This window comes from Sinohyriopsis cumingii, chromosome 3, assembly GCF_028554795.1.
Source record: "Sinohyriopsis cumingii isolate HCF-2022 chromosome 3, ASM2855479v2, whole genome shotgun sequence".
Classification (NCBI taxonomy): Eukaryota; Metazoa; Mollusca; class Bivalvia; order Unionida; family Unionidae; genus Sinohyriopsis; species Sinohyriopsis cumingii.
In genome coordinates, this window is record NC_142963.1 from 73,953,913 (window position 1) to 73,968,124 (window position 14,212).

At 35.3% G+C, this 14,212-nt stretch overlaps 1 protein-coding gene across 5 annotated transcripts in view; it reads right to left on the reverse strand.

The window, feature by feature from the left end:
- The window catches only part of LOC149803108 (long-chain-fatty-acid--CoA ligase 1-like), a 134,152-nt gene that overhangs the window by 36,291 nt on the left and 83,649 nt on the right, over positions 1-14,212 (reverse strand). For all 5 annotated transcript variants that reach the window (XM_089952713.1, XM_089952715.1, XM_089952714.1 and 2 more), the window contains 3 exons: positions 9,125-9,195; positions 8,145-8,228; positions 5,276-5,410 (listed from right to left, as the gene is read on the reverse strand). In XM_089952713.1, coding sequence (XP_089808839.1) covers positions 5,276-5,410; positions 8,145-8,228; positions 9,125-9,195 — 290 coding nt within the window. The remainder of the gene's footprint in view (positions 1-5,275; positions 5,411-8,144; positions 8,229-9,124; positions 9,196-14,212) is intronic.

A 14,212-nucleotide genomic window follows, 5' to 3' on the forward strand; every position in this document is an offset into this window, starting at 1 on the left:
GAGGTCGGATTTGTCCCTGTTGACAAGAAAACCGAAGCTGAGGAGAGTAACAAGGGATATCATGTACTTGCTTCAAGATATAGCTTACCTAATGTTTTTTTGTAGAATGTAATCTAGGTACTTGGAACCACGGAAGTGGTCCAAACATGGGCCATTTTCCAGGTCCATCATTCGAGTGAAACTTCAAGAGCTGATGTACAAATTGTGAGTGCTCTGAACTGGAAAATGGTGTCTTTGTCATTTAATCACAAGAACTTCCTGGAAGCTGTGTGAATGGGGATGTGAAAATACACATCTTGCAAGTCCTAACTGATTGTGAAGTCTCCCTCCTGGACAGCATTTAGATCCTGTTGTGGTGTTTCCAACATGAACCAAAGATGCAAATGAATTCAGTACACTTTGGTTAACGACACGGCATAGAGTGCCACATTTGTTACTTAGGGAACCCTGGACAAAGGAGAAGGTGCATAACAATCATTATTAGTACTTATGAAGTGGATGATATAATATCAATTGTCTTGTTACCTTTAGGAAAGGACAAAAGAAGGTCTATACACTATACAAGTAAAGTTTTGAATATAACTATGAAGTGGATGCCAAGACTAGATCAATATAAAAAAAACTTGCCTGCATGTAACTGATCATTATACATCAATATTGTACAAGACTTCTATATCACAAGCCAGACCTGCACCAATTTAAATACAGCTATAGCAATTTGAGGAAACACAATTGCGACCCATGCAGGTGTTGAGGATGGCAAAGTGATAACAATGAAAAGCCAGAAACTTTGCCATTCAAGAAAGAAACAAAAGTTAGAAATTTATAAACTGAGTATACATCCCTTTGAATAGAACATTCCTCCAACTTGCTTCAAGGTAGAAAACTTAGACTAATTGCATGTGGATTGTGAGCCCCCTCTGTAGAGAGCGTGCTACTTGGTATGAACGGACGTAGTAACTCAAGTATTCATTGGATTTGGTGCCAATCCCTGTATTAAGGGGAGATCACTAAAATTGCACCTAGGTGGGCAGATACCTTTTAGCTTTGCAACTAAATTGTTTTGGCCTGGAGAGGCTGGATTTTGCAAGGCAGTAGTAGATCTCCTAAGGGATTATGATCAGGTAATGTATTCGAAGAAGAAACAATCCTATTTTTTTTAAAGTGTTTTCCATGGACTATTTGAACACTATATTGATGATCATTATCAAGATGAATTAAAAGTTGACCAGAATTAGATTGCTTTGATAATTGTCCAACTTTTTAAATGTGGAGAAAAAAAAGTCATCAACACAAGAATCTGGTAAATTGTTGTGCTGAATACGAAAGAAAAGCATACTTGGAGTAGATCACTGTGACCTGTTTTTGGCATGGATGAATTACACCTGAGATGAATTTTTATGTGTGGGTGAAAGAGGTTGGAAGATAATGAAGGTCCCACTAATCTAGTTTTGCTGACACGTACCATGTTTAATGACAGTAGGTGAAATATGGCCAAAGATAAAGAGGGTATACCAAACTGATAACAAAAAACACAAAAGTTGCTGAGGCATAAAATTGTCTCAATAACCTAGTTTTTGAATCATAGGATTACTCACCTTGAGACGCATCCACACTATAATTTGCATGAGTGTAGGTAAGAATGGCTTGATGTTATTGATGTGATGAACAGATAGCTAAAAACAAGAAGGCCAGGGCCCGCATGATGAGCCCACTATCAAATCAGTGGTGTAAAATATGTGACTTTACCCCTAGATCAAATGAGAAAAGTGAGTATGTCACAGACTGAATTGCCTTAGCTTCCTAAGGAGTCACCCAATGTATGAACAAATTCCAGCAAGGTGTTTAAGAAATACAGTAGTCCCCCTCTTGAACAGCCCCCACTTACCAGTGGCCACCCGCTCCTTATGGCCAGAATCCATTGCCACCGACGAGTTTGTGTTCAAAAGTACCCCTCACGAAAGGCCACCCGGTAACACGACCAGCGGCCAGCATATTAGTGCAATAATATAAAATTTACCCCTCACAAGCGACCACATTTTATTTAAATATGTATCCAGAACCAGTATTTTATTCATAACATGTATTAAGTAATCCGATTTCTGTTTCCCCGATGTCAGGTTTTCGTTACTGAAAGAAGTGCTGAGTAAACTACATTTACCACTAAGGTTAATATTACATCATTTACGCCTCACGAGAAGCCAAATTTATTCCATAAAAACCGAGAAAGACTGAAATTTATTTTAATCCATACAAAAGGGTACGTACATGTAATCCAATTAGCCTTACTGCTGTGTTATCATAAGATGTCCGGTTTAGTCACTCTGATAATTGTTAAAATTACAATTATTTAACAGTAGTAACAGCTGAGAAGTGGCAGTATCGATGTACAATACCCAAGTCAGCAGGAAAATGGTTTGGTAGCCTTTATCGCTTCCCTTAGTAAGATGTTGAGCTTGTTCACTTTGATAATCAGTGGTTATTACTACTGACAATAATTTTCAAAATTACGAATACTAACGGCCACGAGGTCAAATCTGCGTGATGTTAATGGTACATATCGAAGCTGTTTTGGCTTCTCTCACTTAGTGTAAAATAATGTATAAAAACAATAGGGTACCAGACTGCGACTAACGAATCACGTGACAAGATCACTTCCTTTAAAAACACGGTGATTTGTTTAGATGCATACAGAATTGTTTTATCAGTATTGTAGTTGGCAACATGAATAACTTACTGCAAAAAGATCAACATGTTATCGAGGAAAATAAAAATTCTCAGTTTAGAGGAGAACGTGAAAGTAATTCAACTGACGGGGTGGGGGGAGGTGTCGAGGATCCTTGCAGAAAACTAATGTCGGGAAGACTCAGATAAACAATATCATGAAAGATAATGAAACAATTCTGCAAAAGTGGGAAGGTGAAATGGACGGAGAAAGGAAGACTGTTTGAGCCAGGAGACGTTTGTATCCTGATTTGAATGAGAAGAAAAAGCAACAATTTTGTCAGTTCAATTGGGATATGACGACTTTACCGCAAGTAATGGACGGTTGCACAGATTTCAAGTCAGACACAATATCAAGTGTTCTGTCCTTAGTGGAGAATCAGCTGATGTTAATAATAAACTAGTCGAAGATTGGAACAAAAGGCTAACGATATATGCAGGAGATATGACAGCAAGGATATTTTTAATGTGACGAGACTGGTTTGTTTTTTAGACTGTTACCAACAAAGTGACAGATGATGTGAACTGTAACATAATTATAGAGACAGTTTTAAAACTATATAAATGGTTATTCATAGCATTCTTTTGAAAATGATGGCAGTTTGTTTTACATTTATTTCACATCATGCATGTGATTTTTTAATTAAAATATGAAATATTTAAAATTAAATGTACTTGTGACTCTCTTCATATGTATTTACTATTCGCAATTGTCATCCCCCTCTAGAAAGGCCACCCGCATTATAAGGCCACTTCCCTGCTGCATTAGGGGTGGCCTTATAAGAGGGGGACTACTGTACAAGGAAATGATATTTTTTTTTAAAACTGAATCCTTAATGCAGATTTTCTATGACCGTGGCCTTGACCCAAGATCAAAGTGGCTTGAGTGCGTGCTTGCAGAATGAATGATGTTAGCTTATCCCAATTATGAAAAAATTACATCAAAAGGTTTAGGTAATAAAACCAAATGAAAACATTTGAACCAAAACTTTGATACCAATTTTCTATGACTGTGACCTTGATGGCTTTATTTACTTTCTATGTGCTGGAACAAATTTTTTATTAATGTTTTGTAATTAAATGACTTTTTTAATGTGCATTTTGAAAACATATCCTCTGACGAAACTGTCCATGCAAAACTTAGCTTCTGGTAGTAAAGCAGACAACATTAATGCAATAAAAAAACAGTACCCTCATTGTAACATTGTGATAATACAACCATCCCACCCCACCCCAAAAATGGGAGGCAGCAAATGCTGCATGATCCAAAAAGCAGCTGCACTAGTGGCTGGGGGTCTGTAATCTTCACAAGACTATCTGATAGAGGAAATAACAAGTGCGGGTTATGTGTTCATGCATGAACAACTTCCTGTATTGAAACAAATGGATCTTTTTTTGATAAATACACATCGTTATATCTACAACAGTTACTACAATTTTCTGGTGACTAGTAGAATGTGACAGGACATCACAAGAGGATGTAAGGGACTGGTTGGATAAAGGGAAGAGTGTCATTAAATATGGCAAGGTGCACTGGAAAAGGGGCAGGCCACAATTTAACTTGCCAAAATAGGGTCAGTGCATTACTACTCTGTGATAGTCCAAATACTTATGAAGTCAGGAATATCTGGCCAAGTTATACTGCAAATCACAACTTCTACACAAATTCAACCTTACTTTTTCACAAAGATCAGTGAAGCCTGCAACAGACGTCACCATAAAGACTTTACTGGGTACAGGTACATCCTCCTGGAGATACAGTGTTATAAAGCTAACAAGTATAATCAAAACATCCTTGAAACTAAAGGGGCTTGCTTATATGCTAAGCTCAATCACTTACTGAAATGCTGTACAGTATACTATATGTTGGCAAGTTACTGATTTTCAAATGGGAGGCAACTCTACTAGCCTAGGTCTCTAGGAGGCTCTGAATGGTTAGGGTTCCCACTGCTAGAAAATCAAAGCCATGTGACCCAAGCTAACTACGTATCAAGTATACAGAATTTGTAACTTTCAGCACGGTATTACTTTGAAAGTTCGATTCCCAATTATCTTAATAACTTTCACTGAATTCTATCAAACAATTCTCAAGTTATGCTGTTCAAATGAACAAACAGACCATTCTGACAACGGTTGTAAGGCTATGTTGTTCACAAATGCAAACAGACCATTTTGACAAAGAGTTATTTTCTTCACATATACAAACAGACCAGATTGACAGTAGAAGCTTGTCTACTACAGTAATCATAACTGTATATATGCTCACTTATAACTCAAGTCTAACTGAAAATGTTATAGACCCTTATCTGTCATCACAATGCACATGCAGATAAGGTCTATTTGTTATGTTCCAGTGATTACTCCCAACAAAATGCATTGACCCAGATCTGCTGGTACATTAGATGACAGCAGATCTGGGTCTATCCAGTTTACAGTTGGACTAGATTTATAAATGAGTACATATGGTAAGTTTAATGTGAAAACAAAAGCTCTCTTTTCTAAAATGTGTTGGAACAGAATACTTTCAAGATACTATCAGACATGTACTGACCTTGTCATAAACTCTATTCAGGAGTCGAGGCACTGATGGGAAAACTGTGGGCTGCAGTTCCTTGATATCATCCATCAATGTTTTTACATCTCCTTGGAAAAACCCTATTCTGGCCCCATTGATGTATGTAGTGACCTGATGGAAAGTCATGCTCTGTTAGTCTCCTTTCCATTATAATAACATTTATAAGATACTGTGGCTTATATTATGACAATACTGTTTTATCTGCAAATCAAGCTGTGTTAATCTTATATGACTTTAAAGCATTTAACACAAACAATTCTACACAAAATCTTAACACTTTTGATGATAATATTGGTGCTGTTGGTAGAATGTGATACCCATGGCTTGTAATATGCAAATTACAGGGCAATAGTTATATTTTCTGAACATTTTTCATGATATTGTCAGCATATTGTTTCATTCCAATGAAATAGGAGTTAAGTGCCATTCCCGAATACATATTGAGATGGCCAACACAGTCTGTCTGGGGTAGGTATTGAACCAGCATCCATGAAGTACATGTCTGGCTTTCTGACAACTGAGCTATGATGGTTCTCTAGATGAATTGGTACCACCATCTCCCACAAAAATAATGTCTGCAAATTAAAAGATATAAAACTGCTGACTTGGACAACCTCAAATAATAATGGTATTGGAATGTAATATAGTGTTTGTTCATTAGTGTCTAATGGCATTTTCAACACAATACTGGCTATATCATGCCAAGGAAACATGATCTAAATGTTTTTTACAAGGAGGCACCAAGGCGTTTATCAAAACCACAATCCAATATCCAATGCTCTACCAAATGAACCACTACTGTTCCCTGGTATAATACAGGGATTATACATTGTCTGCTATGTGTGAACATTTGCTTATGCTTGCAGGAAACATTATAGCTAGATGGTTAAAAGTCCCCCACAAACACGTACAAAATGTTTGCATACAACAAACCATGAATGGTCATAACTCTCCAACGATCGCTGAATTATTACATAAATTATACATGAAATAACTATTAAAAAAATTCAGATATGCTAAAACTTTTTTCAAGCAGTGTTTTGATTTATGGCTGATGTAATAAAAACATTTAATGAACTCAATAAAAAATGACCTTATTATGTAATACCCCATTTTTATAAAAACTTTGACCAATTAACAAGCTCATGTCCTGCATTCCAAACTATCAAAGAATTGCTAGAAAATGGGTAATCATGATAAATAGGATCATCTCTTTTAAGTGACTGCAAAGTCATTATACTTTTGTAGGGTACAAATTTTCTTGGATTTTGTAGGCACTTGAAACCATGAATTTAATTAAAGACACCCATGAAGAATTGTCTTCCTGTGCAAAGAAATGTACCCCCTACCCCAATCCACAAATTCAAGTACAGATGAAAATTACATTATTTACCTATACCATGAAAATTGATACCCATGAAAAAATGGAGAATCTGCAAGTGTTTTTGCCTATTGGCATTATTTTTAGTTATGTTCACACTAATATGCTGTCAAATTAGGTCAAATCTGAGTGGTTTTTAAGAAAGTCATTAAAATATTGTTCTATTTTTTGCATATATATCAGCAGAAAAGAATTATTTGTATAAAATGTAATAATTCCCTAATATTCTCTTTTGAAATTTGCTCAAATTCTTTTCAGCAGTTTATCAGAAGCTGCTAACATATTTCTATTGTTAGTAACAGCAGCCATATTTGTTGGTGGATCAACATCATTGGGACAAAGGTTAAAAGCTTTTATAGTAAAAGAACCTCTCAAGTTAGGTCTATTTCCAGTGTTTCAAATAATTCCTATTTTTAGTTGCACGAATACATCTGATGGTAGAGGGCATCATTAGTATAGTTTTGAAAGGTTGCTATGGCTGACTGTTTTATATCAAATTCTCTTGAGCAGGTCATGAGGTCATTAAAAGGATTTTCAGTTTTTAGCCGTGGTTGCCTTTATTTTGTGAATCTGTGTCACTTGTGTAAATTTCTAAGGCCTTCGGGTCAGAATTTTTTATGCCACATTTGGCTAAAACCTATTGAATGCATTTTGGGGAGCTGTTTAAAGATTTCTATAGTTTTGTAATGACAGTTACATTTGATGGTGTATCAAAAACATTTGCACAAAGTTGAAAGGTTTTCATGCCAGGATGCTTTATGTCAAATTGGTTCATATTCTGGTAAAATGTTTATGATAAGTGGTTTAAATAATTTCTTAGTTCTAGTACTGATGGCTGATCAGCAACATAAGTATATAAATATAAAAGAAAATTGATTTGGTTTCATGCTTTATGGCACATTAACACAAGTATATAAATATAAAAGAAAATTGATTTGGTTTGGTGCTTTATGGCACATTAACACAAGTAAATGACTAGGTGCTGAGGCAATTGGAATAAAGTGTCTAACCTAACCCAAGAACACACCATGGTACCAAACTCAGGTAGATCTGATTATAGGATTCGAACCCCCATTTTCTGGTACTGAGTCCAGCACACTAAATATTTAGTCACTGTGGTTCCTACAGCCATTATCTGCTCTTATAACAAGCAGGATGGCAAATCAAATCTATTCCACACCATTAATCGGGGGGGGGGCAAATAAGACAAAATTTAACAGTAAGATACTGTCAAATTAGTTGAATTCTTTTGAGTGGTTTTTATGAAGCTGAAATTAGCAAATGCTAACAAATGACAAACAACAATGCCTGCTAAAATTGCAAGGCCATACCATAAATGCACTTGGCTTGAGTGAGATGGGTTAAAAGCTTCAAACTGATGCCTATGGGCAAAAATGGCAAAGCTTAACATCTCAATTAATTCCATCATAATTGAGCTTGTACTAAACCTCAATCTGACCTTACCTCACAAAGCCTCTCATAGGAGTGAGCAAGAGGGAGGTAGGATATCAAACAATCCTCATTTGTCACATTGTATCCAGCTGCTGACTGAAATGGAAATAATGAAATTCAGTGAATTTGTTTTCTGCCTACTGTTGTGGGGTCCAACTGTACCTGTGGTGACAAAGCTGAAAAGTGTGTGGGAGACATGGAATGAAACTAAGTGTCATGTCTCTACAACAAAGGGCAAAGGAGCAGAAAAGGGGAAGACAATGATCAGTGACTCTGACCTTGAAATTAAAACCTTGACTATTTAACGCAAGTATTGTCATGGATACTATTTTTGGATAAATGTACTAATGATACTGAACCTTCCATCTATACTTGCTTATAAGTCAAGTCAAACTGCAAACAAAGATCCTGATCCACCTCAGTAAAATGCAACTGCAGATCTGAGTATGTTGTTTTTGTTCTAGTGATTACTCCAAACAAATTGCACACACCAAGATCTGCCAGCACATCATGCAATGGCAGATCTGGGTCTGTGCAGTTTGCAGCTGGACTCGACTTATAAGCATGTATAGATGGTATATCAAGACAGAATAGTATCACAGTAATGGCAAACTGTGCGAAATTGTATTTCCCAGAGGCATACCTGGCAACACTAAACAGAACTGGTCTAAATGTCAAAGATTAATAATTTCTTTCTCAATGAAATATTTTCCAGTAAATTTCAGAAATAAATGTTTTGAGTCCAACTTTTTATTCTTTATAAATTTCTGTGCAAATGAAGTGGGTTTTTGTTATTGTTGTTGTTAATATATCAACGCTATCCAGCAAACAATCCAAAACCATAAAAAAAGGGAATTAAAAATGAAACAATTTAACAGGCTGTGTTTAACATTGTGAAATTATAAAGTATCAAGACTGAAAATTATTTTAAAAAACAAAAAATTAGTTTACATTAATGTAAAATATGTTTAAAATGGTACAAGTTTACTTACAAATAACTGGCAAACTGAAAGAACAGGAGTCAAAATGTTTTCATGGGAAAGCAAAGCTCCCTTTGGAAGACCTGTGAATAAATAAGAAACCAACCATTACATTAATCATGAAAATGACTAAATAGAAAAGTTACTATATATATATATATATATATATATATATATATATATATATACATACACAGAGTAGTCCCCTCTTGGACGACACCCATGACTATGTTGAATGTTGAACTTGTGGACATAATTATGAAAACACAAGATATTCTTAAAAAAGATTTTAAAAAGCTGTAGAAAGCATGGGACAAATGACACTGGATAAATATTTCAAGCATAAGAATTCTTAGTAACATCTGTATTGTATTTAAAGTGTCTGCTGGTGAGAGATGATGTGATCTGTAACATTATTTAAAGATAAGTTTTAAAACTATATCAATGGTTATTCATAATGTTCTTTTGAAAATGATGAAACAGTTTGTTTCACATTGATCTGACAACATGCATGTGATATTTTAATGAAAATATTAAATGTTTTAGAACTAAATGTAGTTGTGACTTTCTTCATATGTATTTACTATTTGCACTTGTCATCCCCCTCTAGAAAGGCCACCCGCATTATATATATTTATATGCACACATGCCAACCCCTGGCAAGGAAAAAGTGTAATCCAAGTGGACAAAAAGAGTAATCCAAGCAGAAAAAATAAGAGTAATCCACAAATAACATGATAAAAATTAAATGAGCATATGTACAAAATGATTTATTTATCCCTCTGGGCTTTTAACATCAATTACTGCTTCAAGTTTTCATATATAACACTTTGAGCTTTAAAAAGCAACAGACTCTCATATTGCATTTAAAAAAACTTAGTACCAGCTGAGACTATGAATGTTTTGCACACCAGTAGAGCACTAAGTGCTGGGTTACAGAGCCTGGATCTGAATTCACTTTTATTTTTGTTAACATTACTGAACAATCTCTCACAGTCAGCATTAGAATGGTAAAGAACAAATATTCCTTTCATAACCTAACAAAGAAGAGGAAATGTATATCTTCCAATTACTGGATCTTTTAGCTGGGAAATAAGATGAGAAAAAAATCAACGCATTCCACATTAAGTACATTGTCAGGTTGAGTGCCAATCTGAAACTCCAGGAATTCTCCTAACTTATCTGCAGCCTTTCCTGCAGCATGGTGCATCATATGACAGAGACAACCTGATATGTAAAATAATGGAGACATTTTTCAAAATATAGAATTCAACTCCTTTATGAATTCCAGTCATCACTGATGCAGTATTAGCTGAAAACCCCCATACAGTTCTGCCAATTTATGTTTATTCAAAGCATTATCAAGCAAGTAAAAAAAAATGTTTTCTTCAGTGGAATCTATTATTAATTCCGGTAATGAAAGAAGAGCACTCTGACTTCACCCGTTTTCATTGTTTCAAAGTCTCTTACACAGACCAGGTAGAACTTTTTGTCATAATCACTACTCCTGTCTGTTGCAGTACTAAACGGCCCAATTTTCATGGCTTCTGCAATTTTAAGTGAAGTATCTTCTGCTAAACACCTAACAATATTTAAGATTTTGTTCTTGCCCATGCATATTTTCTGCAATTTTGGAATCAGGAAACAACCGTTTGAACAAAGGACCAATGTAGTCTTCTACCGCTAGGGGTAGTCCGTGTTCTATTAAGAACTTGGTAGATAACACCTCTGCAGTTATAAAATTCATTTCCACAATTTAGTTCGACTGTAAATAAGAAATTACCTTAGTATTAGAGTTAATAAAACAAGCTAATTCAAGATTTGTTTTACCACCATGACCAATATTAAAATCCTTTCCACGCAGCCTGCAAGGAGCGTGAAGCTGCCCTAAAATGGAACTCTGTATTGTGTAATTCATGTACAGTAATCCCCCTCTTGAACAGCCCCCTTGACCAACAGCCACCCGCTCCTTACGGACAGAATCTGTTGGCACCAATGAGTTTGTGTTCAAAAGTACCCCTCCCAAAAGGCCACCCGGCTAACGCGACCAGCATATTAGTGCAATAAAATATAATTTACCCCTCACAAACGGCCGTATTTTATTTTAATATGTATCCAGAACTAGTATTTTATTCCTAATGTGTTAAGTAATCCGATTTCTGTTTACCGATGTCAGGTTTTCGTTACTGAAAGAAGTGTTGACTAAAGTACATGTACCACTAAGGTTAATATTATATCAATTACGCTTCAAGAGAAGTCACATTTATTCCATAAAGCCGAGAAAGACTCAAATTTTAATCCATACAAAAGGGTAAGTACATGTAATCCAATTAGCCTTATTGCTGTGTTATCATAAGATGTCTGATTAGTCACTCTGATAATTGTTAAGATTACAATTATTAAACAGTAGGGTAACATGGTCATATTCCGACCAGTAGGGTAATTCTGACCGTGGATGTACGTCCTGCTGTTTACAACAAAGATATGCAAATTACTTGATGCGTTCTTTGTTCTTATTTGTGCACAAACGTATGCAAATTAGTAAAGATGTTTCCAGGCGACGGGGGCATAGCTTGGTAAAATGATGCAATCACCTCAGTACACTCTCTTCCACGCGAGTTCAGAAGCGGCATTCATTAAGATTTTTTATTCAGTACCCTAGACAGGCATCAATCATCCAAGATTTGTATAGCTTCCAATAATATAATAATTATGTTATTGTAGCTTTAAAATAATGCTTTGTCTCGCTAAAAAAGTAAAAATTGCACAAATTTTATGACCAATTACAATAGTATGCAATGTTCTGTATAGTGGTTGGATTTACCCCAGGTTATTTTTCATAAGAGGGCAATTCTGACCAAGACTACAAGATTAAAGAAAATGTAGAATTATGATTAGTTTGTATTGAACTTTGAAGGAAAAAAATAGGAAAAAATATGTAAGAAACAAATAAATACAAAATTAAAGGTATAAATCTAAATATAAATAAAATGTTAATTCTCTCCAGTTACCTCTATAACATCCACAATTATCTATATAGCGATATCGCTTTCTACCTGCTATCTCTCTATCCGAAGAAAAAAAAAGAATCAAAAGCTTTTAAATCTGTAAAGATAAACACATTCTTTTGTCTTTTACAGACGAAACTTGTGTATATACAGTCCATATATGGTGGTTGGAATAAGCCACAACACGGTCATAATAAAATAATTTTTTTTTATCAATTTATATGTTATCTGAATAATGATACTTGTTGCAAGAAGCCCGACTGACTGCTTCCCGTATCATTTATTGGTACACAGTAGTCAACTTCAATAACAAAGTTGTCGATCTCACGTCAACGACCTCAGTGTACAGAATATGACCAGATTACCCTAGTAAGAAGCTAAGTGACAGTATCGATGTACAATACACAAGTCAGCAGGAAAATGGTTTGATAGCTTTTATGGTTTCCCTTAGTAAGATGCTGAGCTTGTTCACTTTGATAATTAGTGGCTATTACTACTGATAATATTTGTCAAAATTACAAATCCTAATGGCTGCGAGGTTAAATCTGCCTGATGTTGTTGTTGTTGTAGTGTTTAACGCCATTTTTCAGCACACGATAGGCTATACATGGCGGCCAGTATTAATGGTGGAGGAAGAACCCTGAAAAACCCAGGGAAGAACCACTGACCCACGAGAAGCTACTGGCAGGCTTGGACTCGAACCCACGCAGACAGAGGTGAGATGGCAGTGATCCATAACGGAGAGCGCTTCAGACCACTTGGCCACTCAGGGCCCCTCTGCCTGATGTTAATGGTACATATTGAAGCCGTTTTTGCTTCTCTCACTTACTGTAAAGAAATGTATAAAAACAATAGGGTACCAGACTACGACTAAGGAATCACGTGACAAGATCACTTCCTTTAAAAACACATGACAATTTGTTTAGATGCATACAGAATTGTTTTATCTGTATTGTAGTTGGCAACATGAATAACTTACTGCAAAAAGATAAACATGTCATCAAGGAAAAGAAAATTTCAGTTTAGAAGAGAAAGTAAAAGTAATTCAACTGACCAAGAGGTGGGGGGAGGTCAAAGATCCTTGCAGAAAACTAATGTCGGAAAGACTCAGATAAACAAAATTATGAATGATAAGGAAACTATTCTGCAGAAGTGGGAAGGTGAAATGGACGGAGAAAGGAAGATTGTTTGAGCCAGGAGACGTTTGTATCCTGACTTGAATGACAAGAAAAAGTCCTTAGTGGAGACTCAGCTGATGTTAATAATGAAGTTGTCAAAGATTGGAACAAAAGACTAAACGATATATGCAGGGGATATGGCAGCTAGGATATTTTTAATTATTTTTTTAGCCTGTTACCAACAAAGTGACAGATGATGTGATCTGTAACATAATTATAAAGACAGTTTTACAACTGTATCAATGGTTATTCATAACATTCTTTTGAAAATGATGAAAAAGTTTGTTTTACATTTATTTCACAACATGCGATTTTTTATTGAAAATATTAAATGTTTTAGAATTAAATGTACATGTGACTTTTTTCATATGTATTTACTATTTGCATTTGTCATCCCGCTCTAGAAAGGCCACCCTCATTATAAGGCCACTTCCGTGATGCAATAGGGGTACTACTGTATTCATCTCTGAATCATTTTTGTCTTTTCCTAATCAAATTATTTTTGAAATATTTCTGCTCTCACACACGCATCGACTAGAATAGATCTGACTTGACTTTTAGCACCAAATACCTACAGACTGGTTCTGTACCAGATATGAATTAGAAGAATCTGCAAGCAAAGATAAAAAGTTAGAAAACCAGTCTGTTCATTACTAACTAAGCCAGACAAGTCAAAAGTTGAAAGTAGAAACCAGCATATTTCTTGGAAATATGGCAAGTGCTACAAGTAGAACATAATACTGTTAGGAAGGTGCATGAAAGTCTTCAGACAAATGTATTTTTATGTTGTAGTTAATAAAATGAGAAAACAAATTATATTTTTGGAGGGGGATATATCGAAAAATGCATAATCCAAATGCAGTTATGTTAAGGCGTAATTTAGTGAAAGAAAATGTAATGATTATGCCTAAAGT